General features: G+C 61.3%; 2 protein-coding genes across 2 annotated transcripts; one reads left to right on the top strand and one right to left on the bottom strand.

Annotated features, from left to right (window-relative positions):
• Positions 1-181: 181 nt before the first annotated feature.
• Positions 182-13,841, top strand: LOC102069521 (uncharacterized). Its single transcript, XM_014266520.2, has 33 exons — positions 182-724; positions 1,197-1,316; positions 1,633-1,752; positions 1,831-2,058; positions 2,268-2,381; positions 2,474-2,593; positions 2,883-3,008; positions 3,089-3,295; positions 3,457-3,625; positions 3,750-3,918; positions 4,130-4,355; positions 4,704-4,829; positions 5,025-5,240; positions 5,479-5,787; positions 6,020-6,232; positions 6,400-6,939; positions 7,333-7,548; positions 7,705-7,943; positions 8,025-8,154; positions 8,496-8,674; positions 8,789-8,975; positions 9,215-9,433; positions 9,661-9,844; positions 10,134-10,335; positions 10,403-10,567; positions 10,860-11,060; positions 11,153-11,696; positions 11,844-11,972; positions 12,159-12,266; positions 12,354-12,590; positions 12,712-13,126; positions 13,348-13,483; positions 13,750-13,841. Exons 1-33 carry the CDS (start codon positions 613-615, stop codon positions 13,804-13,806), a joined length of 6,663 nt encoding a protein of 2,220 aa, XP_014121995.2. The 5' UTR covers positions 182-612; the 3' UTR covers positions 13,807-13,841.
• A 651-nt stretch (positions 13,842-14,492) lies between these two features.
• Positions 14,493-15,822, bottom strand: CLDN23 (claudin 23). The gene has a single exon (XM_005486368.2). The coding sequence runs from the start codon at positions 15,616-15,618 to the stop codon at positions 14,920-14,922; it is 699 nt and encodes a 232-aa protein (XP_005486425.1). The 5' UTR covers positions 15,619-15,822; the 3' UTR covers positions 14,493-14,919.
• Between the last annotated feature and the right edge of the window lie 2,020 nt (positions 15,823-17,842).

Raw genomic sequence — 17,842 nt, forward strand, 5'->3', positions numbered from 1 at the left:
TTGGGCGATCCCCCCGCTTTGCCTGGTGATTGGGACTCCTTTCCCAGGCAGTGGCAGGTGCCTTATCCTCTGGCCGGGCAGTTTTCCTCCCCCAGCTGCTGTTCTCGCTCTCCTTGTTGTGCTCCAGCGGCTCTTTCACAGCGCTCAAGGTCGAGGCCGGCGGGCTGGGGGGTGCGCGCAGCCCCCTGTTTTCGGGGGGTGCCCCCGCGTTCAAGGCTGTCGCTGCCTTCCCACGGCCGCCGCAGGTGCTGCGGGCCCGGTTCTCACGGCCGGCTCTCACAACAACCCCCACCCGGCGGGACGAGGCGGGGCGGGGAACGGGGGTCCCCCCGTGCCCCTCGGCTCTCGGCGGGCGGTGGGTCCCAAGAGCGCCCGGCCCGGACCGCAGCTGCCCCGCCCGAGGCCGGCGACCCCCGTGTCCCGGCCGGGGCTCGCCGGGGCAGCGCGGCGCAGCCCCCGCGGCGGCGGGGCGGGCGGGGGTCTCGGCGGGCGGTGCCCGCGGTGCCCAATGGCCGCCCGCGCCCGGACATAAAAGCGGCGGCCGCGGCTCCGTGCTCTCTCCGCCGGCCGGGCCCCCCGGAGCCGCCCCTCCCCGCCGCCTCCGCCGCCGCCATGGGCCGACCCCCGCCGCCGCTCCGCCGAGCGCTCGTCTTCCTCAGCATCCTCCTGCCGCCGCTGCTGCCGCTGGCCGGGAGCGCCGCTGGCGCCGGGACACGCCGCGCCCGTGAGCCAGGACCGAGGGGGGCGGGCCGGTGGAGGGAAAATGCCTGCCCCATTCCCAGGGGCTGCGGTGGGCGTCCGCCGCATCAGGGAAGCTTGCTCATCTTCCCGCGATGGGCAGTGGGGGGTCCCCTGCCACTGAGGATGACCCCGTTTTACTCATCTCCCGCTGGTGTGTCCTTGACGCCTGTGCATACTTGTCACCCTGACAGTATGGGGACCTCTGCGTCCCGAGGGGCCCTGTGCTGCCGCCTAAAAGGCTTGGGGGGGTCCCTGCCTTCCCTGAGCGGGGACGAGAGGTGCAGTTCTCCTTCCAGCCCCAGAGGAGATCCAGAGGTGCCCTGGATGGGACTGGTCCCTCCTCGTACTGGGCTATGCCGGGACCCCCAGGCGGGGAGCCGCAGAGGGGCTGTGCAGGTGGATGCCCGCTGCGGCCGCCCCGCCTGATCCCGGGCCCGGCTCCCTCTCGCCCGCAGCGGCTGCCAGCCCCACGTGTGCAGCCTCACGCCAGGCCGCCTGCGTTTCCGGCTGCATCCCTGTTCCCTGGCTCTGCGATGGCGAGCACCAGTGTCCTGACGGCACGGACGAGCAATGCGGTGAGTGGCACCCATCCGGTGTCATGGGACGGCCTGGGGAGCTGTGCTGCACAGACATCTAGGGGCCCTCGTGCTCTGGGGAGTGGTGGGGAAGGACAGGACGGAGGCACCTCAGTCTTTGCCGGCTCTGCCTGTGTAGCTTCCTGCAGGGACATATGTGCTCCAGAGATCCATAGGAATATCTGTGGCATGAGAATACATCCTGGAACTGTGTGCTCCTTGGGCACTGCCTGTGCCTGTCCCGTGCCAGGATGAAGCAGACCCTTGTTGTTCTGCCACAGCAGCAGGTCCCAGTGACTGCGTGCTGTCCCTGCAGATGTTGCCTGCGGCGGGGACCCCCATGTGTGGCAGTGTGACGATGGCCGGTGTGTCTCTAGCAGCTGGCGCTGCGATGGTGCTGCTGACTGCCTGGATGGCTCTGATGAGCGGGACTGTGGTGTGTACTCTCTGCTGGGGCTGAGTGGGGTGGCTGGGGGTGCAGGGCAGGCTGGTGAGTGCTGTGCTGTTTCCTCAGTGTGCGGGTCAAAGAAGGTGCAGTGTCCTGGCACCCACCACTGCATCCCGCACTGGGAGCTGTGCGATCGGCACCAAGACTGTGAGGATGGCTGGGATGAGGAGGGGTGTCCCCAGCAGCCCTGCCTGCCTGGGCAGTGGCAGTGCAGGAACAGGGTGTGCATCATGGCTGAGTGGAAGTGCAATGGGATCGACGACTGTGGTGATTCCTCGGATGAAGATGTCTGCGGTAAGCAAGAACACTGGATGCTCCTCCATAGGGTGAGACCTGTCTGGGCCATGTGTGAATTAGGGAGTGCTTTGTTCTCCTGGGCCCCAGCTTCCCTTGGGATGGTGGCAAGCTTGCCAGGAAGCTGCTGATGCTTTGCAGGGCCTCCCCATGAGGCTGGGACCCAGGGTATTGGTGTGCCCTGCTGACATGAGCTGTGTGTGCCATAGCTCCCTGCACGCCTGGCATGGTGCGGTGTGATGAGGGCAAGTGTATCCTGGAGTCCCTGATGTGCGATGACAAGGATGACTGCCTGGATGGCACGGATGAGCCCAGCACATGTGGTAAGTTACACACAGCTGCTGGCTGATGCCCATCTGGGAGGGGAGCCACAGAGCTGTCCTGCCTCATGTCACCCTTTGCTGCATCCCCACAGGTCGGAGCTGCTTTGTACGCAACGGGGGCTGTGCAGAGACGTGTACTGACACGCACTGGGGAGTGCAGTGCTCCTGTGGGGCTGGCTGGGTGCTGCAGGCAGATGGGCAAAGCTGTGCTGGTAAGGGGAGGTCAGGGTGCGTGTGCTTCCATGACGTGTGGCCTTGGCCACTGACAGCAGTGTCTCCACAGAGCCCGTGCTTCTGGGGAAGCACCTGCCTCTGCCCTGCTCCTGCCTGTGTGTCCTGTAAAGATTGAATCTAGATAATGTCCCAGCAGCAGCTGGTGCATTTTGGGGCTGAGGCCCATGTTCTGGTATCTAGGCAGCTTGCCTGTAGTCCCAGGGAAGCAGTGGCAATGCTGTCTGGGGCAGCTCTGTGGCAGACTGCTGATCTCACCTATCTGTGCAGATGTGGATGAGTGCTCCCTGGAGTATGGACCCTGTAGCCAGCTGTGCACCAACACCCCGGGCACTTTCAGCTGTGCCTGTCTCCAAGGCTACACCCTGCGGCATGGCACCGCCTGCGAAGTGACAGGTAGGGAGAGGAGGGGAGCCTAGGCTGTACTCCCCAGCCATGTCCCTGGTCAATGAGTGACCTTCCTCTCACTCTGGCAGACAATTCAACACAGATCCTGGTGGCCGTGGGGCAGGACCTGGCCGTTCTGGATGTACGGACCCAAGCCTACCGGCCCCTGCTCTCCACTGAGACAGAACCCCGCGCCCTGGTGTACGACCTGCTCCGAGAAACCTACTACTGGCTGACAGAGGATGGAGAGCTCCGTGTCCACCACCCGGGGAAAGACACACAGCCTCTCTATGCAGGTGAGCAGGACCAAGCGTGCTGGGTGCTGTAGCAGGGCTGAGATGGGTGCTGAGAGCTGGCCTGCCACCCCAGTACTGCTCTTCCTGTATAGAGGAAGGGGCAGCCCGAGTTGTCACACAGTCTGGAGCAGGTGTGCCTTAAAACTGCTCTGTCTCTACAGATGCCGGAGAGGTGAACAGCATCTCTGTGGACTGGTTCACAGGGCAGCTGTACTGGGCCAGCAGCCATCCTCCAGCCATCTGTGCAGGGCTGGGTGATGGCCGTGGTTACGTGACAGTGCTGGGGAAGGACATTGCACCGGAGCAGCTGACAGTGCATCCAGCTGCAAGGTGAGCAATGTATGAGCCAGGGTTGTCCCAGGCTTCTGGGATTGCAATGCTGGTGGTGCCTGCTGTGGGGCCATGGCAGCACTGGTGTTATCCTGTGAAGAGGGTGCTGAGTGCCTGCTCCCAGGTCCCTGTACTGGGTCAACCGTGGACAGAGGGGCCGGACAGTCATTGCTGCAGCTGGCATGGATGGCTCAAACCGGCGGGAGCTCACAGTTGTGTCCATGGAGGAGCCTGTGGGGCTGAGCCTGGACCATGTGGCTGGCAGGCTGTACTGGATCAGCGAGTACAAGGAGGTAGGGATGAGGGGGCAGCAGGGCTCTCTCGCACCCAGGGAGATGATGAGGTGGGAGTTGGTAGGGTGGCCCTTGTTCCCTTGTGTCCATGGCCAAAGCATGGGAGGGAGCAGGGAGCGGTGCCTAGGTCTGGCATACATCCCTGGGCTGGGAGGAGAAGGGCCAAGGTGTGGGGATGCTACATAGCTACCATGCCGTGCGTTGTCCCCAGTCCATCGAGACCCTGCGGGTGGATGGCAGCGGGCGCCACTCCTTCCACGCTGTTTTGCGGAGGCACACGGAGCCGCTGGGCCTGGCTGTGTTTGAGAGCCGATTCTTCTGGACCGATGGCACAGAGCTGGTGTCAGCCACCTGGGCCTCTCCCCAGGAGCATGCAGTGCTGCTCCGTGCCTCTATCTCAGCTTTCACTGTGCTGCATGCCCTGCAGCAGCCTCCCAGTGAGTACCTGCAGGTGCTGCACTGCTGCAGGGCTGGCAGCATGGCAGCAACCCCTGCTACATCCCTGGGTTCTAGGGAAGGCTCACTGAGTCCTGGAGCTCACCAGGTCCTGCCCAGTGGTTTGCCTGATGCTGTGATGAAGGGTTTGGGGGGTTTGTACAGAGGGGACCTATAAAACTGTAGGAAAGGCCCATGGCTTTGGGTAGACCTGAGTCCCCTTAACTCACATGACATTGCTACCCTGCCTCCAGCCCTTATCCAGTCCCAGGACAGCCTGTGGTTTTTGGAGACTGGGAGAGATACTGGGGTCATGACTACCTGAGCTTTTAACATCCTCTTGCTCCCAGGGGACACTGCTGCATGTGCTCTGGGCCTATGCAGTCACCTTTGCCTCCTGTCCCCTGTGCACCCTCGGGGCTACAAGTGTGCATGTCCAGAGGGCCTCTTCCTCCTGCCTTCGGGGAAGTGTGCAGGTGAGCAGGGTCTGGCTCTCTGGGGTGGTATACATCCATGTGGGAGTTGGAGAAGGGGCCATAACGGGCTGTGGCTTTGGTGGGATGAGGTTCCCAGCACACACCAGTGCTGTGACATTTCTGTCTTGGTTCATTCTGGTGACCCCATCCAGTATCCCTGGGGCTGTGCTCACATACTGCCCTTATGCTCTGCAGAGCTGTCCATCGTATATGCATCAGGAAAGGCCATCTCCCTGGTGCATGTGGGCCCTGGAGCACACACCAAACTGGTGGAGGAGTGGCAGGAGCCCCTCCACCTGCAAGATGTGGACTGGCAGAGGTCAGTGCTCTATGGGACAGATGACCGTGGGACTCTCCTGCGTGTTGTGGGCTACCCTGGTTGGAGACAGGCCATTGTGACTGGGATGCCAGGTGAGACTCTATAGATAGAGATAGAGGGCACATTTCCTTTCCTGATACTTCCTGATGCCTGAGGATCTCCTGGGTGCAGAGCATAGTGGTCTGAGCAGTCTGAGTGGTCTGTGCAGAGCGCAGTGAGGCCACGTCGAGGCAGTGGGCAGCTGTACCCTGGGTTTAGGGTCTAGGGGCACCCAGGCAGAGGTGCAGGGTCATGGGACAGCCTCATAACTGCTTGCCTGCTCTTGCCAAGTCTGCTCTGCACGTGTGGACATCCGCTCGGGGGACCTGTACTGGCTCGCATGTAACCGGAGGGACATCGGGGTGATCCGGACGTCTGACAAGGCCCCGCGCATCCTGCACCGGGCTCGCAGCAGCATCCAGCACCTCTTCTTGGACTGGCAGCGTGACACTCTGTACTGGCTGGCCCGCGGGCAACCCCTGCAGGCGCTGAGCCTGGCGGGGGGTGCTCCGTGGGATGCCTGGAATGAGACGTGGCCTGGAGACCTGCCTGCAGCCATGGACAGCAGAGCCTTCAGTGTGCTCTGGAGCTCAGCCCTGGGTGAGCCCTGCTGGTGTCTGAAGCAGGGAGGGGAGGTGGTGGATGTAGGAGGGGTGATCAGCCATGCCCCACATGCAGCAGTTCCCTGCCTGGGCAGTGGGATGCTCGTGGGGCAGACTCGGGACCCTGGCCTCAGCCATGAGGTCCCTGCCATAGCTGTGGGCTGTGGGGTGCAGGGTGAGCCATGGGGGGTGTGGGCAGGCACAGGTCCTGCCATGCCTCTGCCTCACAGGCCTGCAGGCGCTGAGTCTGACCAAGCGGCAAGCAGTCACCCTGACACCCAGCTGGTCCCATGGCCTCGTGGCCGCCTTTGAGCCATACCTGGTGTCAGCAAATGGGACAGCTCTGCTGCTGTGGGACCGGAGGACGCTGGCACTCGTGCTGTCCCTGCCGGCAGCAGGTGTGCAGGGAGTGGTGGCCTTCGTGGGCTCAGAGCTTCTGGCTGGTAAGAGTGGCCATGGCTTTGTGCCTGATGCTGCTGCTGTACCTGACGGGGCTGGGTGGCCCATGCTGCTCTGAGCTGTGGCAGGGTGCTGGTTATGTGGGGTGCTCTGGGAGGTGCCTGGAGTGCGGGGAGGGTATGGTCCCAACAAATCCCAAATCCTCTGCCAGTGCCACCAAGCAAAGAGTCTGCTGTGCCACTCCTTCCACCTGTGACCACCACTGTGAGGACAACCACAAGCACCACTGCTGCTCGGCTTACCACCCCCACAACACCACCGCCAAGCCAGACCAGCACTGCACTCAGCACTACTCCTGCACCAACCAGCAAGGCTACTACATCACCAACTACCACCAGACAGTCCACCACCTCTGCATCAACAACTGTCCGGACCACACTGACCAAGACTACCACTGTGCAGCCAGTCACCAGCACCACTCAATCTTTTACAACTAAGATCACTGCCCCACAGCCAACCACAACCACCCCACGCTCAAACAGTTCTGCACGGGTGGTGACACCTACCCCACCCCTCCAGTCCAGCACTGCACACCCCCTGACCCCCATTCTCCATCTGTCCTGTTCTCGCACGCATGTGCCCTGCCGTGATGGCACTGGATGTGTGGCCCAGGAGTACCTGTGTGATGGGGAGAAGGACTGTGCAGATGGCTCTGATGAGGATGGGTGTGCCCAGCTCTGCAACACCCCAGGTAGGAGCCATTCTTCTGTCCCCTGTGCAAAAGGGGTCTGGGTCACCCTGTGCCAGGCCTTCTGGCTGCTTCCTAGTGGGTTTTTGGGACAGGGTCCTGGTAAAGTCTGATGCTTGTGATGTGACATAGTGGTTCCTTCTGAGCTTGGCACTGGGCTTGAGGTGCTGTTGGAAAAGGATAGAGTTGATCTCACTGCTCATAGTGACCTAGATGTGGCTGAGTTGAGACTGTCACAATCACCTTGCTCAGGACCTAGGCTCCTGGAGATGCACTATCCAGGAGGGACCAAGCCTTGTCCCTTGTGGGGCCTTTCTAGGTCACTGGAGGGCTAGCAGAGGGTCTGGGCACCTTGGCTGCCTTCTGCAGGCAGTGCAAAGCCCCTTGTCTCCCTAGGGGCCTTCCACTGTGCGAGCGGAGCCGTGTGCGTCGGGGCGGGAGAGCGCTGTGACGGGGTGCCGCAGTGTCCTGATGGCTCGGATGAGACGGGCTGCTGGACCCCCACGCAGGAGTGTGCCCTGCGCTGCGACGCTGCCACCCGCTGCATCCCCAGGAGCTGGCTGTGTGACGGCCATGCCGACTGCCTGGACAGCACGGATGAGCAGGGCTGTGGTAAGGCCCTGGGGCTGAATGGGATGGACTCGGGGCTGCCTGCGCCACAGGTGGATGCACTAGGTTTCTTATGGGTCCTGGAGCAGGCACTGCCCAGGGCTGCCTGCTGAGAGGATGGGGACAGTGCCCCTGCTCAGCCCTGGCCTTTGCCCACAGTGCTGAAGGAGTGCGGTCCTTCTGAGTTTTCCTGTCGGAGCGGGCAGTGCGTGGCCCTGGCGCTGCACTGCGATGGTGACCACGACTGCCAGGACGGCTCGGATGAGGAGGGCTGTGCTGTGCCCCCGCCACTGCTCTGCCGTGAGGGTGAGGTGACATGTTCCCACAGTGGGGAGTGTGTGCCAGAGGCCTGGCGCTGTGATGGTGCTGCTGACTGTAGGGATGGCTCAGATGAGCAGGTGAGTGGAGCAGTGTGGACACAGCCTGTCCCCACTCATGCCTGGGAGGGCAGGTAGCGTTTTTCACCCTCTGCCTTGCAGGGCTGCCCTTGGGAGGAAGAGCTGTGTGAGGACCAGCAGTGGGGCTGCTCCCGTGGCCGTGAGTGCATCCCCGATGTCTGGCGCTGTGATGGAGAGACTGACTGCACTGATGGCAGTGATGAGGCTGGCTGTAAGCAACACCTTTATTTTATTCCCTGTCTCACCCAGGGGTGGCTGGTGGGTGCCAAGCATGGAGGGAAATGGGTATGTGTCTGTGCTGAGATGAAGGGCCCATGTGCTGGCTGCCTATTCCAAGCAGCTGTTGTGGCTCCAGGTCCTGAGTAGCTGTTCTCCCTGCAGGGACCAGTGGCCTTTGGATTAATATAGCCTGAAGCCAGGCTACTGGCACAGCTCTGTATGTGGCTGCAAGTGAGCTCTAAGCAGCCTCTAGGAGCAGCTAAATCTGCCCCAAATGAGCAGAAGGAGCTGGTGGATGAGGCTTAGGGCAGCCTTCCCCCCATGTCCCCGCAGGCCACCCTGCTCCTTGCCAGAGTAATGAGTACCCCTGTGGGCTGGGGTCCTGCCTGAATGCATCCTTGGTGTGCAACGGCCGGCAGGACTGCGCGGATGGCTCAGACGAGGGCGGGAACTGCTCTGTGCCCTGCCAGCGGTCCTGCACTCATCTCTGCTACCCCTCACCCCAGGGCCCTGTGAGTGCCAGCAGCCCTGGGGCAGGGGCTTGTCATAGCATGATGCCCTGCTCCAGCTGCAGAAGGGAGCTTCATGTCCCCAGGGTGGGCAGCTGATGGTTCCTTTCCCCCCAGCGGTGCCGGTGTGGCCCGGGTTATCGCCTTGCTGCGGATGGTCTGTCCTGCATGGACATAGACGAGTGCACAGAGTGGGGCAAGGGAGCCTGCAGCCAGACATGCCTCAATGCTCCGGGGTCCTACAGCTGTGGCTGTCTCCCTGGCTACCTGCTGGAGCCCGATGGCCAGTCCTGCAAACTCACTGGTAAGTCCTGGGGTGGCCAAGCAGCGCTGAGGCTGGCCCTGGCCCTCTAAGATACACTGGGGGCTGGTGGATACTTGTCCTCCTGTGTCTGCTGCCCTTGGGAAACCTCGTAGTCCTGTGGATGGGCTGAGTCCCAGCAAGCTCCAATGCCTGTGAGTGGTGTGTCCCTTGCCTGCATGTACTGGGACCGTGGGACCATTAGTGCTGAGCAGGGTCCGTGTGGCTCTGTGTTACCCCAGGACCAGAGCCCAAGCTGCTGGTGGCTGTGCAGTCCGAGGTGCTGTCCTATGGCCTGCGGAGTGGCCATGAGGAGGTGGTGCTGGCCACTGACAAGGATCGTGTTGTCTTCTCACTCGACTATGACTTGGTGGAGAGGAAAGTCTTCTGGATGGACCTGGCCACAGAGAGTATCCGCTGGCAGGACCTCAGCTCGGGAAAGAAGGGCACATTGGTGAAAGGTAGGCTGTGACAACATGGGGTTAGCAGGGCTGGCCTCCCCCACTGTGCGGTCTCCAGGTTGCAGAGGGGTGCCAAGCTGTGATCCCTTATGTGGAGAAGCACTAGTGGGAGCAAGGCTGGGAGGAGCCAGAGCTTCTGGGATGGAGGGATCTGGGCTGGGAGCATTATGCCAAAGGGCTGTGCAGTTGTCACCCCATACACATGCTGCCTCTTGAATGCATTTCAGGTGTGAGATCAGACTGTATAGCAGTGGACTGGCTTGGGAGAAACCTGTACTGGACAGATGGGGTAGCAGGGCAGGTTCTGGCTACGCGCTTGGGGGCTGCCTGGCAAGGGATACCAGAGTACACTGTGGTGTTGGATGGAGACCTGGACCAGCCCCACTCCCTGGTGCTCCAGCCTCTGGCAGGGTAAGTCTGGGACAAGAGGACATGAGGACCTCCTTACCATCCCTGCCCTGCCCCATTTTCCTCTGTGGAAGCAGATGAGAGGCTGGGGAAGAGGGAGGATGGCCTCACCTTGGTGCTACAGGGACTGCATGACAGGAGAAGAAAGAGCCCAGATACCTGCCCCTGCCCTGCATGGAGCTCTCAATGCACCCATGATGAGATTGGAAGCTCCAGGCTGCTTTTCTGGGCTGCCTTGGTGCTGGGTTGATGCTGTGTCGGGTCCATAGGCTCATACCTGCCTTCCCACCAGGCTGATGTACTGGTCAGAGGTGGGGAGCCACTCACGGCTGATGGAGGCCAGCATGGATGGGAGTTGGCGGCACGTGCTGCTGGCCCAGGGACTGGGCTGGCCCACAGCACTGGCCCTCGACCTCCCCACCCAGAGGATCTTCTGGCTGGATGAGAAGCTGGGCAGTGTCGGTTCTGCACGTCTGGATGGCAGCGGTGTGAAGGTGTGGTGGGGCACTGGTGATGGGCTCTGATGGGGACCAGGATGGGCTCTGACAACCTCTCTGACAGGTCCTGAAGCTGCACTGGGTCCGGAGCCCCTTTGCAGCGGCTGTGTGCGAGGGGCAGCTCTACTGGTCAGAGAGGAAGACATGGTCTGTGCAGCAGGTGGACAAGGCCAGCGGCAAGAACAGGACCGTGCTGCTCAAACGGCACGGGCAGCCCCATGGCCTCCAGGTACCTTCTTGGGGAAACCCAAGCCCTGCTGTGGCAGCTCTGCTGATCTCCCATCCTACACAGTACTGCTGTCTCTGAGCGAAGAGGCACTGGGAGCTATAGCCCCATCCCAGTGGTCTTTGAGCAGCAGTCTCTGTGGCCAAGTGTCTCTGGTCCCTGGGACCATCTCTGCCTCACCATCCTGCCCTGAGCTGGGCTGTGTGTGCGCCCTGGAAGCACAGTGTGCTGTCAGTCGTGCTCAGCTCTGCCAGTGCGTGCTGACGGAGCTGAGGCTGAGCCCGCTGTCCCACAGGTGATGCACCCAGCCCTGCGCCCCGCGGCCCCCAACCCGTGTGAGGCACGCGGCTGCTCCCACCTGTGCCTCCTGAGCACCAGGCACACGGGGCAGTGCCGCTGCCCTGCCGGGCTGATGCTGGCCGCCAACGAGACCACCTGCCTGCCCATCCGTGATTCAGCCTTTGCCCTCCTGGTGTCACCAGCAGCTGTGGCACAGGTACCGCCCTCTGGAGCCAGCCCTGGGGGCTGCTGTTCTTGCCACTGTCAGGGAAGAGGGGTCCACATCCTAGTGCTGCCTCCTTCCTCTAGGTCTACCTGAAGGACCTGCCCACATCAGCTGGATCCCAAGGGCTTCCCCCACACCGGGCCCTGCCTTTGGCCAAGGTGAGCCGCCTGACAGCAGTTGACTACGCAGTGAAAGACAAGAGTTTGTACTTCGCAGAAGTGGGAGGCAATTCCATTGGACTGCTGCGTCTGAAGGACTGGGGACGGCTGTCCTGGAAGAAGGCAGTAGCTGTGGAGGGCACGGTGACATCCCTGGCCTTGGACTGGCTGAGTGGGAACCTTTACTGGATTGGGGGGCAGCCACCCACCATCCATGTGGCAGCTCCCAGGGGGCGGTGGGTCCTGGCACTACTCAGCGAGGGGCTGCAGGGTGCTGCCTGGCTGGCACTGTGTCCTCGTGCTTCCACCATGTGCTTTGTCACAGCAGCTGGCAGCCGTGGACGTGGCGCCGTGGTGGAGTGTGCGGCCATGGACGGCACTGGCCGCAGAGCGGTCTGGAGGAGAGCCCGGGCTCCCACTGGCCTTGCCTTTGGGGGTGCTGGCACCAGGCTGTACTGGGCAGACCAGGGTGAGTGAGGATGGAGCCGGGGCACTGCGGGGCGGTAGCAGTGGTGCAGGCACTCAGTCTGCAAAGCACAGCCTGGCACAGCTCTGAGGGGCAGCCTGGAGCCCTCTCTGTCACCACACTGAAGCCTCTCCCACCTGTGCCTTGTAGAGCGAGGAACCATCAGCAGTGTTGAGCTGGATGGATCCCGCTTCCAGCTGGTGCGGGAAGGGCTGCATGGTCTCTCACTCTTTGCCGTAGGAGAAGGCTTTCTGCTCTGGAGCACAACCTCAACCAATGGTAGGTCTGTCTGCTGTGCTTTGCCCAGCTCCTCCTACTGCACTAGGACATGGGTTCTGCCAGTCCCCATGGGGTGCAGGCTTGCCCCTCTGTGGGGTCAAGGGCAAGTTAGCGGACCCCCCCACCTCCCAGCTCAGGCACCCTTGTGGGAGGAGGTGGAGCAGTGCTGACCCCATGTGTCTCCAGGCTCCAGCAAGATCTGGCACAGCCGGCTGGAGCAGGCTGAGAACTGGTGGTTCCCGATGGAGCAGGAGCTGGTAGCCATGAGGATTTACAGCCAGTTCTCACAGGAAGGTGGGTCTGGGACTGCCCCAGCCCAGGGCATCTGCGGGGTTCAGCTGTGCCTTGCGGTGGCTGTGCTAACCAGCGCTGTTTTGGCAGGCACCAATGGCTGTGCAAAGAGCAATGGGGGCTGTGCCCAGCTCTGCCTGCCCAACCCTGCAGGGCGGCAGTGCCGCTGCTCTCCTGGGTACCACCTGGTGCACGGGGCAGCGTGTGCGCTGGCACCGCCTTGCCCCGCCCCGCTGCAGGCCTGCCCCGACCTCCAGAGCTGCATCTCCAGACAGCAGGTCTGTGATGGGCGCCCCGACTGTGCCGATGGCTCCGATGAGTCTGACTGTGAGTGCCCACCCACAGCCTGGCGTGCCAGGGTCCTGGGCATGGGACAGCCTGCCCAGGCTCGCCCACTTTGGCAAGGGGTCTTACCTGAGTCTCTGCTGATCCATGCCCATCCCTCCAGGCACCTCAGTGAAGGTGGGGACGCAGATCCCTGCAGTGGCACCATCAGGAATGTCCCACGTAGAACAGGAACCATCCATAGCTGCACCCCAGCCTCGGCAGCCTCACCCCAGCCTATCTGCAGCCCCTGGCCCCCAGGAGCACAGAGAGCCCTTCGTGGTGCCTCCCAGCACGGAGGAGGTGCTGGGGGCTGTGCCCTGCAGCAGCGAGACGTGCAACCTGCGCGGGGACTGTGCCATCGAGGCTGGCCGAGTGATGTGCCACTGCGCCCTGGGCTATCGTGGCAACTACTGCGAGGAGGCCGAGGTGCAGCCCCTGGCAGGACCCATTGTGCTGGGGGTGGCCGTGCTCCTGCTGCTGGCTGCTGCTGCTGTGGGGGCCCTGGCCTACATGCGGAGGCGGGACAGGCGGAGGAGGTGAGCGCTGGGGCTGCACTGGGCCGGGTACAGCTGGAAATAGAGAGGGACAGGGTCTCCTTGCCCAGGGACAGTGTGGAGTTCTGATGCACTCCTGGGTTATATGGGAAGCTGCAATCACCCCAGCAGGCTGTTAGCAGGGGTTGTGGTAGGACTTTGGGATCTGCCCCTTCTCTAGGAGTTGGCCATGCCATTCTCGGTGTGCATTTTTCCCTCTCCAGGACCTCGAGCACTGCTTCCACTCGGGTGCTGACCCTGTACCACCGTGAAAGTGATCCAGAGGAAGAGGATGAGGAGGAGGAAGAGCTTCCCCCCAAGAGTGATACATTTGTGAATGAAGCTTATGAAGGGAAAGAGGTGAGTAGCATCTGGAGCAGGCCCTGCTAAGGACCCCACTGCCACCCTGCAGTGCCCCAGGGCCCAGTGCTGGCATGGTGCCCACTCCCGAAGCAAGCTCTGCCCTCCTGCTGAAGGAGAGGGGCAAGACCAATGGTGCCTGGAGTCTGACAGGGCTGTCCCACTCTGCCTGTGGCAGAGTCCCACACCCTGTGCTAAGGTGTGGGGTGGGCTTAGAGAGGTTGGGTCAGACTCACCCCTGATACACCCATCTGTGATTTCTGCAGGAGCTGCCAGCCCTGCTGAGGAAAGGACCATCTCACATCAACACCATAATTTCATAAAGCAACATTGTGCAGCATCTCTTGTGCCTTTGTGGTTTGTGTGTGGGCTGGGGAGGGGAGATTGGTTTGCTCTTTCTAGGTGTCTAAGACCTAGGGAACGAACGTAACAATGCAGACAAAAACGTTTATCAGGAAGTCTCCAAGTCCAACACACTCTCTGAGACTGTCCCTTGAGTACTGTCCCTCTGCAGCAAGGTTTAGCTTGCTGACCAGGGTGCCTTGGGCTCATCTGGTATAAGAATCTGGCCAAATAACTCTGCAAGGAAGCTGGCTAGGCTCTTACCTTGTTATGCAGGGGGCTGAGAAGGATTTTATAGTGGAGTTCTGACCTCCTGAGTGTCCCTTACAAACCAGTGAGACCAGTTTTACCACCTCACACCAAGCTAATTTTGAAAGGGGAAATAAAATGCTATTTTTTCCTCTGTGATCTTCCTCCCCCCACCCTCCCCACTCCACCCTGAAGTGGCTGTGCTCCAGGAGGGAGAAATCTCTTCAAGAGCTGATTTTGACCATGGGGGGAAAGTCCTTTGGGAAAGTGCTATAAAAGCTAGCTGTTGCCTTTTACAGACCTTTTCTCCCTGCTTCAGGCAAAACACAGGGAAGCTGGGTGCGCCATGCCTGCTGGCTCTTAGCCCAGCCTGCCTGGCAAAAAGCCCATAACCATCCCACAGCACAAACCCATTGCTTTGAATTTATTTTGTTTTTTGCACAGTCCTGAGCTGGGCAGAGATGTGAGACAGGTGCTCCCCGCCCCTACTGCCCGCTCTAAAGGTTACACACTTCTGACCTGTATGTTGTTTACATGGGAACACCAAAGCTGTCTCTGCCCAAGCTGCTGTGCATGGTACAGGAAGATGAGGTAAAAGCAGCACAAAGGGACTGGAGCTACCTCTGGTTCCCAATCCAGCATGGCTTTGGCACAGTTGTAGATCCTGGAGCACAGCAGACTTTTGATGAAGTTGCAAATATTCAAAACAGGTCCTTGGTCTCGTTTCCAGCAAGAGAGAACCCAGAGGGGTTTAGAGGGGCCCCAGGAGAAGGGCATGGCTTGTAGGGGCAGGGGCCAGCACTGCTCTTGATGCCAGGGAGCTGACTGCTGTCCCAGTGCTGGGGCTACAAGTCAGAGTCACAAGGTGGGCTCCTCCCCCAGCGCTGTCCATCCTTCTCATCCTCCAGCACGTCCCAGGGATTGTTGTAAGCTCTACTGAAGCCCGAGCCAGCCTCTGTCACAGGGGTGGGGGGCAATTTGGGAGCTCTGCGCTCCTTACAGCAGTGATGGAAGCTGAGGGTGAGGGCCAGCCCCCCCAGGATTTCCAGACAGCTTCCCAAATAGCTCAGTACCAAGCTGTAGCCTACGGTTAGCGTGCTGCCAGGTGGGGCAGGCAGTGCCCACAGCTCCTGGGTGTACCAGGAGCTGGGCACGAGGCTCATCAGCCCGGAGAGGAGCAGCACCAGCCCTGCCACGCCGGCCACCAGGTGCCGGGGCTCGGGCTGCCAGCAGCGAACACCCAGGGCAGCCACCACCAAGCCCACCAGGGTGACCACGAGCGAGGAGGGCATCAGCCCTTGGGCCACCCGCACGGGCACCTGCTCAAAGTAGCCCAGCTCGTCGGCCTGCCCGCAGAGGCGGTCGTGGGTGCTCTGCCGCTCCCTGCATATGTCCCAGATGCCCTGCTCCCAAATGACGTCCATGGGCTGGTCAGGTATGAGGCTCACCTGCCTCCAGCTGGGTGCCAGCGTGCCCGTGAGTGTCAGCAGGAGCCCGCAGGGGCACAGCACCAGCCCCACGATCATCTCCGCCGGCGTCCGCATGCTGGGGACGGGGGTGAAGCGGGATCCGGAGGGCTTCTGCTCGCCCGAGGTCCGCGGGAGCGCCGGGGCTCGCTGGACAGGAGCTGTGGCACCGGTGCGGGCAGGGCGGGGGTCCCGCGGCCGTGCCGGAGCCCCCTCAGGCCGTGCCGGAGCCCTGAGGCGGGCAGCCCGCGGAGCCGCCCCAGCCCTGCCCGGGCCGGGCCTGGGGAGGTGCGGACAGGAGGCGGTGCCGGCGGGCGGGGCCCGGCCTGGGCAGGGCTGGCCGGCACCTGCGGCGGGGACAGCGCCCTGCAGGGCTGGGGAGTCCGCGGGGAGCGCCGCAGCTCCGGCCCCGCTGTCCCCTCGCAGGTGGCGGGATGGGGGCCGTGCTCGGGCCGCTGGGGCGGCGTAGGACCCTGTTACAGCTCCCTCCGTTAGCTGCATGCCAGCTTATTTTGCTATCAAATTAGCTAACTAATTAATTAAAATAACTAGGATGAAATGCTGGCAGATCTCACATTTGGTAACTGGCCCAATAGACCTCCCCATCTCCCTGTCCTTCAGGGAGAGCTCCTGAGCTTGGCCCTGCTCCTCCCGTCCCACGCTGCGCTCAGAGGGCACCCGCAGCAGCCTGGCTCTGGGCAGGAAGAGTCTCTGGGATGTCCACTGAGACTGGTACGGGAAATCACCACATTTGAGAACGCCAGTGCGGGATTTTGAGCCCCAAAAAGCACTCGTCTTGGGCCTCGCCAAATGTCCCTGAGTTTCTGCCGGTCACACTGAGCCCAGGAGAGGGCAGCATGCTCTGTGGATGGATTTGGGATGAGCAACGCCGGCTGAGCTGGAAGGCTGGCTCTGTGTGCGCCCCACGGCACCTTTGCGCTGCTGGTCGCTGGCCTTGGAGGGAGGAAGGAAGGAAAGCCTTCCGTCCGGAGGGCTGCGTGGGGCTGTGCTGGACCAGCTGCCCCCGCCTCCCTTTCCCACTCCTCCGTCCCACAGCTATTTCCCGAAGTCCTGAAGCCCTTCAGCTCTCTGGGTGCCAGATCATTTTGAGGAGGGATTTTGAAGTTGTTGAACTCTGGATCTTAGTCCAGCTGGAAGGCAGGGGTGGGTTGGACTCAGGCAAGGGCTCATGTCTCCAGCCACGTCTACAGAGCAGCCAGATGAGCATAGCTCCAGAACAGGAACACCTGGCTTTGTGGTATGTAGGCAGTAGCTTGCTAAAACTTGGCACTCCTCATCTGGGAAACCAAGCTAGGGGTTACTGTTTCCTTTCCTGTCCAATTAACTTCTGTAACTTTTACCCTACTCCAGCCACTGTCTCTGTGCCAAGGCACTCACTACTGCCCTGGGAGCTGTGGGTCCAACCAACACACCAAATGCTGCTGGCCTGATGTGTTTCCCGAGTCTGCATTCTGCTATGGGATCCCTGCACAGGAACAGGTGCTGCAAGCCTGAAACCTTATATTCCTGACTCTCTCGTGAGCTGTATCTGGACACCTTTCCATCTGGACACCAAGTGGAGGTTGGCTGTGAAATGTAGTGCTCCTGGAGGAGAGGGGGGCAGAGGGAAAGGGCTGGTAGCAAGCTGGGTGGCACAGTGCCATGGATGAGTGCCTATCAGTACCCTTTGCCTCCTGCCTGCTCAGGAGGCTTTTACCAAGGTGACAAATCACAGCTTGGTGGCAGTGCTGTCAGGTGTAGCAGTGGTTGCCCATGGACCATCCAAGCCAAGCTGTGAGCAGATGATAGCAAGCCCTGAGTCCTGCATGGCTGACCAGGACTTTTCTACCCATCCCAGAAGTGTGGGTAGGCATGTGCCAACCCTGATGGAAAGGGGGAATTCTCCATTTTGTTGGATTTGCCCACATTTTACCCAGAAAGGCTAAGAAACCTAGAGGGTAATGCCCACTCTAGGCTTTGCAATGCCTGCCCTAGGATCCATCTCTTGCAGCACCTTTCTTTTTCTCTTATCTGTTCCTCCAGTAGTGCTGTGCCCCTCTTGCCCTTGCTCATGCAGGCTGGAGTCTGGGAGGTGGCCAATCCTTGAATCTGCAGCTGCAGCAGAAGCTGGATCCCAGGAATATCACAATTATGCACCAGGGCAGGTTTAAAAACCTGGGCCTTTCCAATTTATTAGTAATGCCCAGGAGGGTGCATTCTGCCCTTTGGGCTGATGCCCAGGCTCCTGGCTGTGGGACAATGATAAGCAGATTAGGTGATGTGGCCCTGATGCTGGATGGCC

This window comes from Zonotrichia albicollis, chromosome 5 (assembly GCF_047830755.1).
Source record: "Zonotrichia albicollis isolate bZonAlb1 chromosome 5, bZonAlb1.hap1, whole genome shotgun sequence".
In the NCBI taxonomy this organism is placed as follows: Eukaryota; Metazoa; Chordata; class Aves; order Passeriformes; family Passerellidae; genus Zonotrichia; species Zonotrichia albicollis.